This window comes from Eretmochelys imbricata, chromosome 7 (assembly GCF_965152235.1).
Source record: "Eretmochelys imbricata isolate rEreImb1 chromosome 7, rEreImb1.hap1, whole genome shotgun sequence".
Lineage (NCBI taxonomy): Eukaryota > Metazoa > Chordata > Testudines > Cheloniidae > Eretmochelys > Eretmochelys imbricata.
Window position 1 is genome coordinate 45,234,965 of NC_135578.1, and position 20,704 is coordinate 45,255,668.

Here is a 20,704-nt window from a genome sequence, read left to right on the forward strand (position 1 = left end):
CTCATACCATGTGCGTTCCCCCCTTGGCTAGAGGGTACCCTGTGCCTCTCACCCCTGGCTGGCTGGTACACTGTGCACCCCACCCTTCTCAGCTAGCTGGTACTCTGTGCGTCTCCCCCTGTCAGTCCACTCCCATGGCTGGCTGGTACCCTGTGCATCTCCCCCCTCCACAGCCCACTCCCCATGGTTGGCTGGTACCCTGTGTATCCCCCCTCCATCCTGGCTGGCTGGTTCCCTGTGTGCCCCACTCCCCCCTGGCTGGCTGGTACCCTGTGCATCTCCGACCCTCCCCCCCCACTCTCCCCTCATGGCTGGCTGGTCCCCGTGCATCCCCCCCCACTCCCCATGGCTTTCTGGCACCCTGTGCCCCCCCCCCCCTTGCATAGCTGGCTAGCACCCTGTGCATCTCCCCCTCCACAGCCCACTCTCCATGGTTGGCTGGTATCCTGTGTATCCCCCCTGCCCCGGCTGGCTGGCACCCCGTGGCCCCCCACTCCCCACCATGGTTGGCTGGCACCCTGTGCATCACCCACCCCCCCACGCACACTCCCCATGGCTGGCTGGCACCCTGTGCCCCCGCCCCGCCTGGCTAGGACCCTGTGCATTCCCTCCTCTTCCCCGACAGCTGGCGCACCACGTGCTCCTGCCACTCCCCTGGGCCGCGTGTCTCCGCCGGGACCGGCTGTAGCAGGAAGGCGGGACCGGGACGTCACATGAGCGGCCGCCTCTCCTGGCTGCTGGGGGTACGGACCGCGCCGGACCCTGTGCGGGAGGCGGTCCGGGGCTGTACCAGCCCCGCCCCCCCAACTCACCTGCGGCGGGCACATCAAGGTAACCCCCCCCCCCGAATAGTGCGGCGGGCAGGCTCACCTGGGCCCGTCCCGCCCCTAGCTCTGCGCGGGGCAGCCAGGTAACCTGCCCGGCTCTGCCCCTCCCACCGCCTGTGTCCTGCGGGAAGCCCAGATGGGTCCTCACCTGGGCCTTGCCTGTGTCCTGGGGGAAACCCAAGTGGGCCCTCACCTGAGCCCCACCCTCCCAGCTGGGCCCTGGGGGAAACCCAAGTGGGTCCTCACCTGGGCCCCTCCTTTCCACCTGGCAGGGCCCTGGGGGAAACCCAGGTGAGCCCACTCTTTTGTCCTTCCCCCCACCTCTGTGACCTGGCCTAGAGGAAGCCCAGAGCAGCCCTCACCTGCCACCCAGCTGTACCCCAGGGGAAGCCAAGGTTAATCCTCCTCCTCCTATGCCCCAGAGTGCTCTAATTGTGGGAACTAGGTTACACCTCACCTGAGGTCTCCTCTCCTCCAGTCTGCTGTAGGTTAGCCAGGTAACTTCTTACTTTGGGGCTCTCACCTGTGATTCTTCACCAGGGCAGTCATTACCACCTCATCTTGGGGCCAGCTTTTCCACATATACCATCCCACCCCCCCCACCCCCCCAGTCTTGGATGCTGAATTGGGGGTAGTCATGTACCTCTCATCTAGGGCCTTCACCCCCTTGAATTCTACAATAGAGCAGCTGGGTAAACCCTCACTTGAAGGCCTTCTTCCCCCATACCCTTGACCTGTGCACCAGGATGGCCACATAACTCCTCACATGTTTTACCCCACCCCTGAATTCTTCACCAGGGCAGCCAAGTATATCCTTAGGTGAAATGAAATACGTGGATATCACCTGCCCCTCTTCTTGACCCAGCACTGGAGTGGCCAGGTGATTCTTCACCTAAGGTCCTTCTCCCCCCAATCTGTCTTCACCTAGGGACTATTCTTGCACTGGAATTGCCAGGTAATCCCTTGGCTGGGGGCTTCCTTCTCCCAGCAACTTGTTCAATCCTATATCTTGGGAATTTCTTCCTTTTGACCTGTGCATTGGGATAGTCAGATTGCCCCTCAGCTGGGGACACCCTCCCCCCTGCTTTTTCTCCAGCTTATGTACCAGGGCAACTAGGCAACATCTTATTTAGGGCTTCCTTCTACCTCTCTACCAAGTCCTTATCCTGAGTCGGTGATCAGTGACTCATTTGAAACCAGGTTCACTTAGGCCTGTAATTAATTGATAAAATTAATAAATTTTGATTTATTATTGCCCCTCAGCTGGGGACATCCTCCCCCCTGCTTTTTCTCCAGCTTATGTACCAGGGCAACTAGGCAACATCTTATTTAGGGCTTCCTTCTACCTCTCTACCAAGTCCTTATCCTGAGTCGGTGATCAGTGACTCATTTGAAACCAGGTTCACTTAGGCCTGTAATTAATTGATAAAATTAATAAATTTTGAACCTTTCAGTCACTGTTCAGTCCTGTAAGGCTGATATTCAGATCATAGGTAAAACTGTCTTCAACATTTGTTATTAGAGATTGTGAGCTCCTTGGGGTATAGGGACTAGGGTGACTAGATGTCCCGATTTTGGGGGCTTTTTCTTATATAGGCACCTATTACCCCCCACCCCATGTCCTGATTTTTCACACTTGCCCTCTGGTCACCCTAATAGGGACCATCTTTTTGTTGTGTTTGTACAGCACGTGGCACAGTGGGGTCTGGGTCCATGGCTCAGGCCTCAGGCTCTGCCACAGTGTAGATAAATAGTGATTGACTGTTACCTGTGAATAAATGATTCAAGGCAACTTGGTTAAGTTCTTTATGCTGATAGATGAAAGTTACTTTTCTGATGTGAACAGCCATCTTCAGTCATTTGTAAGTCTGGTATTGCCAGATGTCTAAATATGAAGAAGGGAGGAGAGAGAGGAGTTTGTGTAGGAGCGGAGTTTGATTCTACCAAGTACATTGCTAATATTTATTTGCGTTCTTGTTTAGGAAAACTGAGTGAAATACAACCAAATGGACTCCTCGAAGCACTTGCTTTGATCTGCTGAGTTGGGGGGATATCGTACTGAGGATCTGGTGTCTACCTCTGTAACCTCTAACTTCTCAGTGCTATGGAACAAAGTGAGGGCGAGCAGGCGCCCCAGCCAGAGAGTCATGAGGACAGCAAGAGCAATGTGAAATCCTTGCCTGGGGGAGCTGTCCATGTCTGGGGAGAAATAAAAAAACATGCAGTTACAGATGACTACAAGCTCTCCAAACGGGTGCTAGGTTTGGGTGTTAATGGCAAAGTACTGGAGTGTTTTAACAAGGTGACAGAGCAGAAATGTGCTTTAAAGGTACGTAGACATTTCCTTGTATACATTTTTGAGGCCAAAGCTCATATCTCAAAATCCCATAGAAGGCCATCTTTTCTGTTGATGCCTAGGTAAAACAGAGATGGATGTATTAGAGATTCTTGGATATGTAGAGAGACAGTCTAGTGTAGCAGTATGTTGGTCCAAACTCAAGAGGTCTTTTTCAGACTGTTCCTGAGTGAGTTTCTGTAACAATTATCATTTATATAACTGACTGTGCTTTTCTACCTGGACTGAAAAACCCCAACTCCTGAGTGGTTTAGCCAGGGTTTTTAATATGGATACTATGCAATCAACAGTCAAGAATCTGTTGCAATAGGTCTAGGGCCTGATGCCTTTATGTGTATTGCCACTCTTCTGGTTTTCCGTCTTTAAAAAAAGTACTAAAGGGCAATTTGGATCCTGGAGTCCAAGACTTACAGTTCTGATGGAAAGGAGTCCCTGACAAATATTTGTCTGTTTGTTTTTCTTATAAAATATTTCTTAGGACTTTAAGGAGATTTTCTAGTTGTTGAATAAAAATTGCAGGGTGAGTGAGTAATTCCATTTTCTTATCTACTTCCAAAAGAGTAGGGCATCTGAAAACAGATCAGAGATATCCGGTTTGGGCAGATGTGTTTACCCACTTACCAATGATGAGCCAATATTAGGGTAATAAGTGTCATTTATATAAATAGAGCAGGAAACCTGCACTAGTAAGTGTAGGGCTTACCTATCGGTTTGTGCAGTATTTAAGATTTCTTTTTTAATTACAAATTTAACCCTAATAGTGACAAAGTTAATCTTCACTGAATCTGTAAACAAGCATAAGCAACAAAATTCTGTGAACTGCCTCAGAATGCAGTACTGCTTCTTTTGCATTAATTGGGATAACTAGAATATCTAGAAGACTTCAGATACCTTTTTCTGTCCCCACCCTCAAACCCTGAATGCATTGGCAGAGAGTAGGACAAATCTGCTAGTGATCTTCTGGATGACTTGTTGAGGTATAGACAACACCTTGTCTCTAGCAGGCTGGACCTGAATTCTACAGCAAGGTTCTTGCATTCTGTAGTATGCTGGTTGGACAGTTTCATTTAAATTTTAAAAAAGAGACTTTTAATTGATTAAACATGAAAACATCAATTTGTACAAAAATGTGGCCTCAAAATAACAAAGGGACTAATTAATGCATTCCTCGCATTTTCAGTTTTCATGCTGATTTCTGTATTGACAATGCATAGTTGAATTGCAGAAGTTTATTAGGATGGAGTTGCAGGTTTTGGCAGGTGGGGGAATGTTGAGGCTTCTGGCACACAGGCAGGCATAGGAGGGTGTTTGAGATTGTCAGATAGGTACGTTAGCTTGTTGCTTCTGATTAAAATGACCAGCAGTGAATCATGGAGTGTAGTTGTAGCCATGTCTGTCGTAGTGAATTAGTTAATATTGACACTTATTTAATTTTCAGACCTAACTCATTAAAATGAAGGGAACAATTAACATTCAAAGCTGTTTCACTGTGTCTGCAGACTCAGGCAGGCCTCATTATATAAGTTTATGCTTGGTTCACATTTTCAAGGTTTTCATTGCAGCTCTAAGAGCTAGACATTTTTAAAATGTGAGCTTACTTTCTAGAGCAGTGGTTCTCAACCAGGGGTACACGTACCCCTGTGGGTGCGCAGAGGTCTACCATGGGGTACATCAACTCATCTAGATATTTGCCTAGTTTTACAACAGGCTACATATAAAGCACTAATGAAGTCAGTACAAACTAAAATTTCATACAGACACTGACTTGTTTATACTCCGTCCTGGATATAGATGTAATATTAAAAACCTAATTCAATACTGATTAAGCTACAGAGAAGAATGTCAGAAATTAAAGGTAATGTGCTTTTTAACAGGCTTCCCTTTGCCTAATGAGCAGGAAGAACTAATGATGGAGGAAGGGATCTGAGACATCCAATTTAGAGGTTCCCTGTAATCAAAAATGAGGCTGAAAAATCAGTTAATCCCTTCAGTGCTAACATACTTAGGGCACAAAAAACCCCATCCCCTACCTCACCTCCCACATACACAACCAAAACTATATTCTCTGTGATGTACCTGGTATATCACTGAAGTCCTGTTGTTATGTTCCAGTGGAATGTCTGCACTTCAGGGAGTGCTCCCTTTTTCTGCTGAAATGGCCAGAAAGGTGTTAAGATGTGTGTAAAGGCCATGGGGAGCCAAAACAGCAGCTGATGCCTTATTCTGTGTATACAGTTTTCACCACTATGGATCAGAGTGCCGAATACAAAATGAATTATGCAATTATGTAAAACTGCCAATGGCTCAGAGTGTAGCCACTCCCAAAAAATGGCAAAGAAAAAAATAACCATGGAAGGAGAGACAAAATGGTTTAATTGTCCTGAACAGAAGAATCTTGTATTGAGCCCTAAAGATACTTACAGAGGTGGCAGTGTTCAGGGAGGATGTTGTCATTGTTTCACGGGGATCCTGAACCAAGCAGCACAAGTCCCTCTCCTGCTCCTCATGGGACCTCAGAACAGCCCATCCAGACAAAATAGCTGTGTAAAACCTTCTGGAAATATGTTCTGTTCAGAAACTCTGCTTTTATATTGTACAGTGTAGGGCTTGTCCTCCTTTTGGAGGAAATAGGCTCAAGAGTTCTCAGTTTACATAGCTCTCTATTCCCAAGCTGCATGTGATTGTCTCACATTGGTGGGGTTAAACAGTAGGTGCGGATGAATTATTTAAAAAAGACTCCCTATTTGACATGTAAATGTCAAAAGTAGAGAAATGCAAACGTTACCTTGTGTGTACTTTTTTGTATAAGGAGCCAAAAGCTGAAAAGAGGGACAGAGGTGGGTATTTTTAAGGCTTTATTTGTGTGTGTTGTATAATACATAGTGTTTTCTACATATACCTGTGCATGCGCGCACCCACTTCCTCCATTACTTCTCTGCTCCCTGTAACCAAGTCCCCTGAACAAAATCAAAACCTCCTCTTGCTGCTGAAGGTAGACCTTATCAACCGTAGGTTCTCTTCACCACCAAACTCTCACATCAAAGCTGCCCCTGACTTGGCAGATGGCACTGCTTTCTGCCTGCAGGTTTTCTTTCACAAGGGAACAAAGCCAGCACAGAGCTTACTCAATGGAAGGAATTTTTACGGAGGTACTCAAGAGAAAAACTCTTGAAGAGGCAGAAACATTCATCCACAGAGCCATGTGTCAGTCAAGCACTACATACTGTAATTGGGAGGTCTCTGTTGTCTCCTTTAGTCCATGCCTGTAATTGGAACTAGTTAGAATTTCACTAATCATTTTAGACTGGAAAAACACAAGGCATCCTCCCAGGATACTGCAGGGGCTCTAACTGTGGCGTTGCTTATTTTTCTGAAGTGTTATGTGGCTTCGTTTACTCTGGTTGGCATAGTGTTCTGTTATACGCTTTTTAAAAGTACTGTCGCCTTTGCTTCCATTAGATTGAAATGCCACCCACACTGCTGCCACAGTTAAGAAAATCTAATCTGGCTACTTGCTTATACGTGTAATGACACATTGGCTGTACAGCAATGTTTCCAAACAATAAGGGTGGAGGAGTAAACAAACTGGTCTGCAGGACAGTGGCGTTCTAGAAGGCAATTTTGAGTAGTCCACACGTCTATTATTTTTCTACCGGGTAGGCAACTGACCTAGATTCACTTCCATAACTTAGGTGATGTTACAAGCCCTCCTGCATTTTTGTCCCTTCCTTTGTGTCCTGACCCCATTCTTCATAGTTCTACTTCCCTGTGGAGCTAGACTTAGAGAAAATGCTGATACTTAACTTCCCTTCTCCTCGCAAGCTCTCTATTATGTCCCTTCCTTATCGGGATAAAGAAATCTGGGCCAGCTTTCTACCTGGGACAAAGATGATAAACATGAGGGTTACTGAAAGTTGCCTTCTTGAAAAAGGCCAGTGGTTCTCAACGCTTCTTTTTTTTCTTCTTCTGTGGAATGAGAATCACAAAGTGGTCAAAAAAATCATCCCATGACCCACCCTATCCCACAAAGCTCTGTGGAACTGAGGATGATGTGATTTAGGTTTATAGGATGGAGATTGTGGATCAAAAAAGGTGAGGAGGCTGGAGGGTCTTCTGGGTCATGGAGACTTTTCTGTGCTTGCACAGTGCTCAGTTCCAGGGTGGCGATGAACTGCTGCTAGTGGATGAGAAGCTGGTCAGATAGATCGTTAGAGCACTGCTTCCTCTTGCCCTGGAGCCTAGCACTGTGTGGAGGGAGAAAACAGCTTTCCTCAGACTGTGGGGTGGATAGCATCAGCAGGAGTGAGCCTCTTCTTTCCTTTTGTCACTGGGCTCTCACTGTATCCTGGTGAGTTGGAGCATTTTGATACACTATGAAAAAGGACTGAAATGGCAGAGTGGCTGCCTGTGACTTTTTCCCTCCTGCGTGTGCACACACACACTATACGCTAACAGCCTCCATCTTGGTTAGGGCAACGTGAGTTGGGTGTATGAATGGGCCTGCTCCCTCAGGTCTTCTAGCCTAGAACAAACTAGGCTGTCACCTTCTGGCTGCTGGAAAAGTTAAGAGTTAGAGATTATGGCTCCCCATAAGCTAATGGCCAGACATCCTGCCCTGAGAACATAAGGACATATAAAAACATGAGAGGCCATACTGGGTTAGACCAAAGGTGCATCTAGCCCAGTATCCTGTCTTCCGACAGTGGCCGATGCCGGGTGCCCCAGAGGGAATGAACAGAAAAGGTAATCATCAAGTGATCTATCCCCTGTTGCCCATTCCCAGCTTCTGGAAAGCAGGCCTTGAATTCACATCAGAACAGCTCAGCAACAGGAAACTTACCTATGTTGCAGGTAACCTTTGCTTTCTTAAGTGCCTTTTTTATTATTACCTGAGAGGGTAATAAGTTTGATAGAGAGAATACAAAGTTCATATGAGGATAGCATTTACAGAGTGCAAAAAATGTGCAGTTTTACTTGACTGAGACCAAGACAGTGAATCAACATTTTCGAAGTGCAGATATAGGCAACGGTTATGATTGTAGTGCATAAAATCATTGCCGTTTTCCTGAGATGTTTGGGCTGGCATTTTCCTGTGAAGGATCAATACCTTTGCTTCTTGAAGAATGTGGAAGTGATTTTCAGCTGATGATTTGATACAGAACGATAAATGTTAGCAAGTTTCCTGGTGGATGGAAGTTGGTATTAAATCTCTTTAACTCTGAAGTCATCCTTTAGAGTGAAGAATTCCAACTGTGTAACAGTGCAAAACAACACTGTGCAACATTTTAGGACAGGAAATAAGAATGCTGTGTCATACTGAAACTGCAGGGGAATTCAGGGTGTCAGAATATAATTATCAGAGTTGGAATTTTGTGAAGGGTGTAAGAGTGATTGTGTTTTGTAGGTGGAATTTTAGGACTTCCGACTACAGGACACTTCATCTTAATCTCATTTATTTATTTTTTAACCCTTGCCATCTATTTAAACCAGTCTGTCTCATTGGTACAGGACTCCTAGAATCATTATCACAAACGATTACATGTAATGAGCTCCAGCTCCAGGGAGCTAATGGGATGAGGGAGAAGGCAGATGCTGGGTGAAACAAGCATACTTCAGGGAGATTCCACCTGAGCTGGAGTAGAACCTAAAATATGGATAGTGTGAGACTGGTACCCTGAACTTTGTTCTTAGATGCCAAGCCCAGAACATATATGAAATACCTAAAATAAACATCCACTGGGTGGATAGTGGATTATTTTATCTGTTCCAAGAAACTTTTTGCAAATCAATGGGTTACTTGAAAGACCAGGATCATTCAAGCACTTACCTGTCTGCAGTTGGTCTAGAACTGCTACATCTTATGGACTAGTTGTTTTGGTTTGGTTATCAATGGAGTTTGTCAATTGGCTTGCACTTTACAGATGTAAATAAGTTGGTTAGTCTAGTGGTCTCTTGTGCTTATTGCCAGCCTGGGCTGATTTCTAACCATAGAAGAGTTGTATAATAGGGGTATAGCAGGTGGAAGCTAACTCATCAAGCCTGTAAGGTGGAAATGCAGAAAGAAAGGGAATGCTGTAAAACGATTAAGGTCTCTGTGAAAAGCAAGCTGTATTGCTGCTTCCTCTGTGCTTTTTATGTTCTCTTGTAGTGTGCCAACAAGCTGAAACATGTTCCATCCAGACATGTGTAGTAACAAAGCTTAGGAAGATCAAGGCGTGTCCCTGTGGTTTCAAGCAGATTTGAAGATCTGAAAAACTGTTACAGATACAAATCTTATCATGTGTGTCTGTCTGTCCATCAGACCTGACTAAGATCTCTCTGTTTTAGGAATAGATGACCCTTCTCCCCATCTCTCCCCCTTTATAGTCTAAATCCTTCTGTTCCATTTAACGACAGTAGAACCTCACTAATTCACACTGACTGGGCATCTCATTGCAGATAACTGGATTTCCATATCAGCTTTAATGTAAGCACCCAGTAAGCTAGAATAACAAAATGTTCATTTATTTAGCAAGTCTGCTCCAGTTTTAATTACGTCTGGTAATACATCGCAGCATAGGGATGCCTGAACAGGAACGTCTGATCCAGCCTTCTGCAATATGAGGAAAATCACATCCTCCTTTGAATGTCAAGGCTCAGGTCCGTTTCTCCTTCATAGTGCACTAGTAAACGTGGTACAGTATCTTGTGTACAAGTAATGCAGTCTTAGAAAAACGAGGAGTCCTGCTAGCCCTCTGCTATTAAATCTCTGCCCAAAAAATGGGGAGAGACCCCAATTTTCCTGTGTTAAAGTGATAGGGAGCACAGATTAGCAACATTCTGTGGTAATTGGGACCAACATGCACCTAAGGCACTTAATAGATAAAAGTGCTTAGCATACATAGAATGTTTAATATTAATATTTTAATTGTATATTAAGTGAACCAATTTAAAGCAGATGTAAATTGATCAGTTCACATCTGTACAACACTCCATTCTAAAATATTTTGCGAACTACATTTCATTCACTCTTGAAAAGCAGCCATTGTTAGCATGAAATGTTTATTGTTCCATATTATGCAATAATAGCTACACTCCCATTTTTTTTTCTTGATTTTCCTGACTTAAAGATGTATTTAATTTAAAAAGTCAAACTGTTTAGGACTATGCGTAATGTACCAATGGCAATGGTTGCTGTTTAGCAGTCCTTATTTCTTTTGCCACAATAAGAGTTTGTTGAACTGCTCAGCTTCATGGTTTTAATACTGCACGTTCCACATGGAAACCTTCTTGAACAGCAATGTGGTGTACATGTGTCCAGTGATGGGACTAGAGTAGAAACCTATTTGACTGGAAAACCATGAGAATGTCTCTTTTTTAACCAATGGAACCAACAGCCTCTCAGGATTAGAGCATATAAATTGTCTGGATTCTGGTACTTTTACACAGACTTCCTAAGTATTTAAGATGATTCAAAGCTCTCTTAATGAGATTAAGCTATAACTCCCTTGCATTTTAATACCTCTAAACTGAAAGGAGGAAAGAATTCTAGTTCAGCCTGCTAATCGGCCCTGGGCTTCCTATTTTCTGAATCTTTACAATATGGCATTTCATGCTGAGGCGTTTGAAAACTGCTTTGAGAGAAATAGGAAACACAAAATGTTTAAAATTAATTTATTCCAAAGCAACTTTAACAATGCCAAAGTTTTGATAAAATAGTCTGAATGTTTCATCTTTAAAATGTAATTTCAGACACAACCAAAGAGCCAAAGCTTATTAAAGTTGCACTGTTCTCGGGTCTGACCTATTGTCAGTTCACAATCTGGCTCTTCTCCACAGGCCTTTTCCCAAAAATATTAGGTCTTCCCAATTCCTGTTTTGAGTGTTCTAAAGGTTAAGTAAAAGGCCCTCAAGCAGCTTGTGGCATTTGAGTCAGCTATTGTCTGGGACAGATTTATTATGCCTATTTCAAGGGTGGAGTTGAGAAGTGCAGAATTCTGTTGGAATGCACTGCTAAAACATACAAATTCAGGGCCCCATCTCTGGAAGCCACAGAGAGTAGCTAGAATGGTACCATTTGGTTGCTCTCCATTGAGATTTTGGTTACTGAGAGTGATTTGCCTTGTGAACTAGCCGTGATGCCCCTAAGAGTCAGTATCTCTGTTATCCCTTACAAACATGTGAGTCGGTAAGGTAACTTATAACCATTATTGGTTTTCAGTTAAATATTTTTTTGAGGGAGAGGAGAGAGGGAAATGCTTGGATGGTGAACTACTAGTGTCTTTCTTGCACACTGTGCTGTGCATATATATCCTGAAAATCTAGGATCTCTCTAAAGTTTATGGCAGATTGGATATTACTGTTGTGGGATATTTAAAGCCCTGTTCACAATACCATAGGGTTTAGTGCACAATAGAAGCCCTGCTACCAAAACATTCTCCTTGTTTGCAAGTCTGTGTGTCTGTTTGGGGGCTTGTTTGTTGTTTTATCAAAAACTTAAAATCCTAATTTTTTTTCTTTTTAAGAATTCATTTCTCACAGGGCTTTATAACGATTCCGGTTTCCCACATGTTGCTTTCAGTCAATGTGGCTTTGTCAAAAGCAGTCTGGTTGCCACAGCAACAGAGTTGTTAATAGCAAAGATGTCATTGCCTGAAGGTGGGAAGAGGGGGAGGGTGGGTTTCTCTGGCTCAGCTGCCTCTCCACAGTAGAAGCTCCTGCTGGAGCCACACTACAGTACAAGGTCTCCATTGTTTCTGTGAGGAGTAAAAGCCTTTTATTTTGTTCTCTTCCCTTTCCAATCAATTTACAATCAAAATTTGACACATGGGAGGGTGACGGGGCTTGACATTGGCTTGATACTCTGAAGCGTTCCTGTTCTTTCAGACTCTCCAATCTCAAGGATACTGCTGTTGTCCTCTGTGTTTAAAAGAAAGTTTCTGTGAACAACAAAGCACTTGCATACATGCAGAACCTGCAGCGTTCAGTTTGTGTTTATAACTAAAATAACACATAGATGCACCATCCTCTTTCCCTTTAGCTAACAGCCTTTTTATGAAGGTAGTGTGAAAAATGATCTATCCCTTCACCCTGTGCTGTAATTTGAAACCAAGAGGACACTTAAAGGGCATTGGGTTTTCAAAGGAACCTAATGATGGGACTTGGACACCTAACTCCCTTAGGAAAATCCCATTCTTAAACAGCGTGTTACTTTATTAATATTTAGTGAACCTGTAGAATTCTCTGCTCCAATAAGTCAATGAGACCAACACTGAGGATTTTAAACGGGATTGGGTCATGTTTATGAACCTTAATGAAATGTGTATCTCTGCAAGAAAGTTGTACAAACTTTTGTGTTTTGAAACAAATAAAGTGCTATGAAAGTCCTTTGTGTTAGCTTGCAGTGATATTACCCATGCTTCAGGGAAGTAGCTGATTCTCTCTCTTTCCCTGCTGCTAAATATACCACCTCAGCAAATATAGCATTCTGCTAGCCAAGGAGAGAGAAAGAAGCTAGGCTCTGATTTTGCAAGTGCTTATGGACATTACTCATGTCATTCACATGCATAAAGTTATGCACGTGTAAGAGCTTGTCCACAGGGAGAGGTTATTCTGTACTGTAGGAATCCTCCAGTTATGTACACAAATAATCTGGGTAGCAAAAGGGAAAATCTGTGCATTGTCTGTATCTGTTATGCTGGAATTTGTTGTTTTACAAGATAAACCTCTGGCAGGATTAACTGGGTTGTGTCTCATTAGGTTCTTCACTTTACAATATTTGGAAATTGACAGGATTTCCAACACCAGAGAGCGAGAGAGAGAGAGCTGGGGAACGTCTCAGTTATGTACTAGTGTACTAGTGTAGTTGTGGCCGTGTCAGTCACAAGAGCTGTGTGTGGCTGGAAAGCTTGTCTCTCTCACCAACAGAAGTTGGTCCAATAAAATATATTACCTCACCACCTTGTCTTTCTAGAACTGTACTAGGTAATTTGCCTTAACCATTTTGTAGTGTTCAGTCATTTTTTTTTTTTAAAGATTTTTTAAAATATATTTGCCAGGAAACTGTGTGTATCCTGTAATGTGGGGTGGAGTGCCTAGGAGAAATTTTAGGAAGGACATGAAGACTTGAAGAGGAACAATGGTCCAAGACTGGATCCTGGAAGAGGGTATTAGTATAAAGTGAGAATAGACTGGGTGGAAGTTCATTAACAAAAGGAGGTGAAAGTATTGATGATAGCTGCTGAGTGTGTTGTGTCTCACATGTCAGTTTTTGCACTATTAATGGTATGAGTGCTGTGATCTCCAAATGCAGATGTTGTCGGTATTGGAAGGATTGAGGGGAATTATGTGTGTTTGTTTTGATTTTTATTTTTTATATTATAGTATACCATTTTAATTCAAGCCTATGGGGACATTCAGTGTATATATTCTAAACAACTTTATTTTGTAACAAAACAACAACATTGTGTATGTTCTGCATATGACTACTTCACCCCACTGCAGCTTCTCTGTAGAAACCTTAATCAATTAGATACAAGGTGGGGGAGGTAATATCTTTTATTGAACCAACTTCTGTGGTTGATAGACAAGCTTTTGAGCTACACAGAGCTACTCCTCAGGTCTGGGAAAACTACATGAAGTGAATTAAGACACTCCTTTCTCCCTTCTAGGATTACTCTAGTGACCTGTATTTGAGCATTCTTAGAGCAGGGGTTTCACCATCCTTCCTCTTTTGAGCTTCTGTTAGTCAATAGCCTGTCCAATAATGATAGCTAGTCAGGCTCCTCCTTTCTCTGTTGCTTAATGAAATGCTAATTATCTGGTATTGGGAAGGAGAGGGAAATCAGTTATTACGCGCTCACTTGCACTGTGGTTCAAATGGTTCTTCATTTGAACAAACTGAACCAGAACTTCAGGTAACTTGTTTCAGTTACATGCAGTTTCTTTTACATATGCTTTTGTGTGCAAGTGATGGGTATGGCAAATATCCGACATGCAGTTGGTAAGAAGTAAAATAATAATGGCTGTGTTTTTAATAAGAAAGTTCAGTGACATGGGTATGACAACCTAGCCATGTAAGGGAATATTTAAGTGTGTGAAAAATCCTAGAGCAGATTTTACAGCATTTTAAGTGATAGAACTTCAGAATCTGAACAAAATGAAGACAGCTATTTTACTCATTGTGTGAGAATGGGTGCTTCTGACTATGCTGCTTCAGTCACAAAGGGAAGAGTATAAATATGTTCGTGGAGTAAGTGGGAGAAATGGAGAGGGAGACACTCTTAAATACATTTCCTAGAGCTGTGCAACATATCTAGTTTCTTCCTTGCAGTAGGTTAGGGACTGAAGAGATTGGAAAAATGTTCCATATTCTTTGAGATTTTGTTTTACTGCCACTACCTTTTTGGACTTATTTGCAAAATGGTGCAGTGGAGAGGGCATTGGACACCCTGGCAATAGACACCCTTAAAATATTTTAAATAATTGCTGCATCTCAGATTGGGAGAAAGTAGCATTAGTAATTCTTTAGGGTAGTATTTTAAAGTATGATTTATTGGCAGAGCTGTTAGTCTACTGTGTTTGCCATAATGAAATGGAAACAGTTGATGCACATGGGATTCTGAGATTAGGCTTAAATGTAAAATACACAGAGGCTGAGGACAATAGGCTTTTAAATGTTGAAGACAGTAGAAAACCTGAGATAGTAACAAAATTTGATGGCGAGGAGTAGTATACAAGAGGGCAAGAGATCAGACCAGGAATAAAATTGACTGGAGGTAGTGGGAGACGGGATAGGCAGCAGTGGAAGATTTGGCTAGCCAAGGGCAATGCTCATCTAGGATGGTCTAGTCTAGGTTTCATAGCATGAAGGGTGGACCATAGAGTACTGCATGGATACTTAGGCCCCAGTGTTGCAGATTTACGTACATGCTCAAGTTTAGCGACATGAGTAGTCCCACTGAAGTAGACTCAAATACTAATGTCTACAGATAAGTATATTGTGTATATCTTTGCAGGACTGGGGCTTTAGTTTACATTTTCCTGTTAGTTCTGTTGAGTATTATGATTCTTCACAACTCAGATAGATGTAGGTTTCATTTTTAGAAGGTACATACTATACATTTTTAAGTGATTTATTTTGAAAACTTTTCAGATTAGTTTTACAGCTATATCAGAAAATGAATGATTGTTTGGTTATTTTATTTACCGCAGGTAACTGAAGCAGATATTTATGAAATCAGTGGGAGGTGAACTATCTCCAATTCAACAAGTTAATCGTTAATATTTGGAGGATTTTCTTGCCATGCTGTATTAGGAGGAGAACATCACCAGACAGACATTTGAATTGTTTTATTTAACTAAAACAACAACATTATGTATTATGGACTTTTTTTCTTCAACAGCAAACATAATATTTTGACAAAACAAGCATATGAATTTTTGAATGTAGTGTGACAAAGTTCCTCCTCTACCTTGGTGGGTCTTGCGCTTATTGGTGGATTTGCTCGCCTCGGAGATTCACGGCAGCCCTCAGTTTGGCCGTTTTTGTGAACCCACAGTCCAGTAAACTCCTTCTGTGTCTGATCAGGAGTTGGGAGGTTTGGGGGAAACCCGGGCTCACCCTCTACTACGGGTTCCAGCCCAGGGCCCTGTGGAATGCAGCTGTCTAGAGTGCCTCCTGGAACAGCTGTGCGACAGCTACAACTCCCTGGGCTACTTACCCATGGCCTCCTCCCAACACCTTCTTTTTCCTCACCATAGGACCTTCTTCCTGGTGTCTGATAATGCTTGTACTCCTCAGTTCTCCAACAGTACGCGTTCTTACTCTCAGCTCCTAGTACCTCTTGCTCCCAGCTCCTCACACGCACCACAAACTGAAGTGAGCTCCTTTTTAAACCCAGGTGCCCTGATTAACCTGCCTTAATTGATTCTAGCAGCTTCTTGATTGGCTGCAGGTGTTCTAATCAGCCTGTCTGTCTGAATTGTTTCCAGAAAGTTCCTGATTGTTCTGGAACCTTCCCTGTTACCTTACACAGGGAAAAGGGACCTGCTTAACCTGGGGCTAGTATATCTGCCTTCTATCACTCTCCTGTAGCCATCTGGCCGGACCCTGTCATAGTAGTTAAACATTCAGGTTTTTTAAAATCAGGTTTGTTTTTGTTAAAATTGTTTTTAACTGAAATAGTTAAATGAAATATTTATTTTAAAAAAAAACAACCCAAAAATTAAATTGACTATGTTAGCCAGGTCAACATGAGAAATTTAAAATATTGACTTCTGCAGCTAACTCAGTCATTTTCACCTTCATTTTCCTGTTTGTTCATAGTCTGGAAAAGAAAATAAGCTTTCCTGCTTTTTCAGGTCCCAAACGATTAATTCATTCCAAATGGAGAAATCCAAAGGAAGAAAATTATTCTTTCTACACCAGCAGAAGAAGCTATTGCTGTTAAAAGTGAGATTATCCCTTCAACAGTCTCTGAATCCAAGTGCTTAAGTGACTTCCATCAGCTCACTGGTGTGACTGTCTTTAAAACATCATCAGCAAACATATATTTCTTGAATGGTTCACTCTTAGCTCTGAAGTTTATTATAGTTGGCATTATGGAGGGATGATTGCTGGATGTCCATGTCACAGCCAACTCCTCTTCTTCAGTAGCTAAGGTTTGACCCTGGTACCGAGCATTGAGAATATTTGCTAGAAAAAGAGCTGAAGATAGTGCTTGTCCCATTTGTTTTTTTAATACTTGTAATTTAACTCCATCATTGCATATTTCTCTTTTTAAGATCTCACTCAGTTCCTTCCAAATTTCAACAGCGTCAGCAATAAAACAGCTGTTTCCCTGCATTTTGTTCAAGGCTACAGAAATAGGCTTCAGGGTACTTGGCATGTGTTCAACATTTCTCTTAAGCCCAATGTTGAGAACTTTGGCTGTGACAGTGCCATCTATTTTTTCACAATTTTGTTCACAAAGTGTCATCAGATTAGGCCAGTTCTTGATCTAGTGCTCAAAACAGTCCACTCCTGAGTTCCATCACACGTCTTGTGGGAGAGTTAGCTTGGTTCCTCCCACTGTTTTCAGAGCAGCTGCTGCAAAGTGGTTGTTACGGAAGTATTTTGCAATTTCAACGACATTAGCCTTTATTTCTGGATCACTGAAGCCTTTGGCTAGAAGGTGCATCAAATGAGCACTGCAACTGTATGTTATTATCTTGGGACTCTCTTCTAAATAATTTCTTCTCATCTTGGATACATTTGCAGCATTGTCTGTGACCAAGCTGCATACTAGATATTTGCATTTTTTTTCACAGTTTGTTATAGCTTTTGCTGCTGCTACTTGTAAGTATTCTGCTGCGTATGCATTTCCTGATGTATCAATTGTTTCTGTAAGGAAGACATTCCCTTCTTCTGTTGTCACACAAGCACATACAACAGGATCATTGTGGGCATTGCTTCACCCATCAAGACCTAGGTTAACAATTTCACCCTCTAAACCTTTTGCACGCTGCTCAATTTCTCTTTCATACACTTTATCCAGCAATTTGCTTGCGACATCTGTTCTGTTGGGTGCACTGTATCCTGGTCTTAATGACTGAACCATATTAATGAAGTGTGGGTTCTCAATCATATGGAAAGGAGATTTTGTTGCATAAACAAACCAGGCAATTTTTTCATCAATTAACTCTTTTTCTAATCTGCTGGTTCTTATCACAAACTTATCGATGGTGGTTTCTGGATGATGGAGATTTTTTTTTTCTTTTTGCTATAGGTGATATACTGTGGCTATGTGACATACATGATGTGACTGAAACAGTGTCATTGGCGGATAACTCTGAAACTATAGAAAATGATGGTGATCTGGAAGGTGGATAGTCTTCAGAATCCCGTATGTTGAGGGTGGATTCTCCTAAAGAAAATAAGTCAATGCAGTTATTTAATTATTATTACCATACTGCTCATTTAGTATTACTCATTGCATTCACTGACACTCAGTACTACTTTAAAGGTGAAATTGTAAAAGGAAGATCTGCCTATTTCAGCTATTTATTTTTTTATCACAACTGCATCTAAAATGATTGCACCATAGAGTAACAACTATATTTTTTGCTCAAACATGAGAATTCAAGAATAGTCCAGAAGGAAGACAGGCAGTCCTTAAGAAAGAAGTATGAAATAAAAAAGTTTTACCAACCTGAAGAGCCTGTATGATCAGACATGTATGTTCCTTTCATCGTCTTTCAACGCATCTTCCTCCTGAGAAGGAACACTTATGATGATGATGTTTCATTTGGGCAACCAGGCCTTGCATTTCTTTATTGCACTGTTTGCATTTTGCACCCATGCCTGTCTTACCCACAGGTAGAGGAACTTCATTAAAATATTCCCAAACTGGGTTTCTTTTACGGCCTGCTGCCATTATAGGTTTTCCCTTCTAGTGAGAGAATGGTATGGTAGATCTCACATCAATGAAGGCTGCGCTCAGAAAGACCTCAAGACTTCTGGAATATGCTGCTCAAACAATTTCACTTTTGTTCCTATTGCCTGTCCCTGCCTTCTCACATTTATCTCCAGACTTCTTCTCCTTGTCCAGATCTATTCCGCCCCCATTCATTGAACTTTTTGAAACTTTGCACTTTTAGAGAGAGGTAAGGGATTGACTCTGTATATACAAATTTGCAGAGGGACAATGGGGTTGAGGTCTGTTATTTCTCACCTCTATATATTATTTATTTATTTAAGAACATTTTTGCTGTTAACAAGCATGTTATCTCTGGAGACACAAATCCACAATTTGAGAGCTGCAAAACTGAGCATCTCTGATGATGTCTTCTAGAGTGAGCACTGAGTCCCATTGGGTAGATAGAAAGATTAACCTAAATAATCTATACAGAAGCCCCTGGAACCCCATAAGATTGGGTCCATAATCGATGAACTATTGGAACTCATTTACAAAACTTGTCTTAAACATTAAATGAATATATTGTCTCATACTCTAGAATTAGAATTTATAATCCCTATTCCATGATGAGATATCTTTGAGCTATAATGAATCTTCAGATAGGTTTTTTCGTCAAAAAGCATTTTACCAAAAAAATCCGATTTAAATAAAAAAAAATCGGATTTTTTTTTAAGCTCATTGATTTTTATCTACCCAGGTATTATCATTAAATTCTGGCACTTAAATTATTCAGTGCTCATCTACCCCCTTCCACCGCCAGTACTTGAAATTTCTGAGTATCCTTATTCATGAAACCCTAGTTTGAGTTTTTAGTACATATACGTGCATTTCTAAGACACTTATCATTGTATCTGTATTAGACAATATAGTCTAGATACATACAGATGCTAACCCTGCCTGGAAGAGGCAAATTGAACTTTTTTTTTTCTTTTTCTTAAGACTGCAGTAGAGTGGAGAAAGGCCAGTGAAGAGGTCTGCAGAGTTTATTTGCATTGGCTTCCCACATTGTTCCTGCTGGTTTCTGGATAATATTTACACGACTCTTTATTTTGCCGTGGATACTTTTCAGGTGCTGGTGGTATGTGAGGCTTTGGTCTAATGTCATGCCACAACAGTTCAAGTTGGGATAACAAAAAGCTGCTAGCCACCAAAGTGCAGGTGCAGCTCCATCCTAGCGTCTCTTGCTTAGATGAAATGCTGACATGACATTCTTAGTAAGTTTTGGTTTTAGCCTCCAATATAAGAAATATTCTGTGGTTTTAATGCCCTTTGGTTAGGGTTTGTCCAGTAGTAGGTAGATTTCATGCCTGTGTAGTCAGAGCAATTTTATCAGCATAGACTGATTTCCATAATGTTTGGGGAAGGTCAATGGTGCAGATATTAAACAAGATCGGTGCTAAACCGGTTGCTGAGGTAGGCTGTCATTGTGAGTGCATGGCCTGCTGATCTGGTCACCAACAAAAAAGCAAAACCTATAGCTGACCAAAACATCTTGGAGGAGTTTTATCATAGCAAAGTTATCTCAATCAACATAGGCTTTCAAGAGAAGGACATTCCTCCCTATGGTGTCATAGGCATCAGATAAGTCTAAGAAAACTGCCCCAGTCTTGGGTTTTCACTGGAACTGCGCCTCAGTGTGTGGTGGTCAAGCTAATACTTGGTCAGTATAGCTGTGGCCTGGTCAGAAACCTACTTGTTTATTTAGTAACATTGCTTCTACAAGCGGCATAATCTTTGCCAATAATATTCTCTCCGTGACCTTATGTAACATGCAGAGGAGTGACATGGGCCACTACAATGGTTGGCTTATCAATGGCTATGACCACAACCTCACACCAGATCCCTCGGACAAGCCATGAGGAATGGATATTGGAGAACAGTGCTTCCAGCCATTTCTCTCCTTTAACTCTGAGGTTTCTAAGAAATTCTGGAAAGAAGCCATCAGGCCCTGCAGCTTTCCTAGCTTTTTTGAGTGAGAGTCTTCTTCACCTTTTCAGTGTTGAAGGGCAATGATGCGGGGTGGAGGTGGATAGTGTTTGTCAGTGCACTCTGAACACGTTGTGCTTATTGGACTTGTCCCCTAA

At 42.2% G+C, this 20,704-nt stretch overlaps 1 protein-coding gene across 1 annotated transcript in view; it reads left to right on the forward strand.

Moving 5' to 3' along the window:
- The first annotated feature begins 727 nt into the window (after positions 1-727).
- MAPKAPK3 (MAPK activated protein kinase 3) overlaps positions 728-20,704 on the forward strand; it is a 72,013-nt gene continuing 52,036 nt past the window's right edge. Inside the window, exons 1-2 of the mRNA XM_077821505.1 lie at positions 728-831; positions 2,810-3,156. Coding sequence (XP_077677631.1) covers positions 2,932-3,156 — 225 coding nt within the window. The 5' untranslated portion in view covers positions 728-831; positions 2,810-2,931. The remainder of the gene's footprint in view (positions 832-2,809; positions 3,157-20,704) is intronic.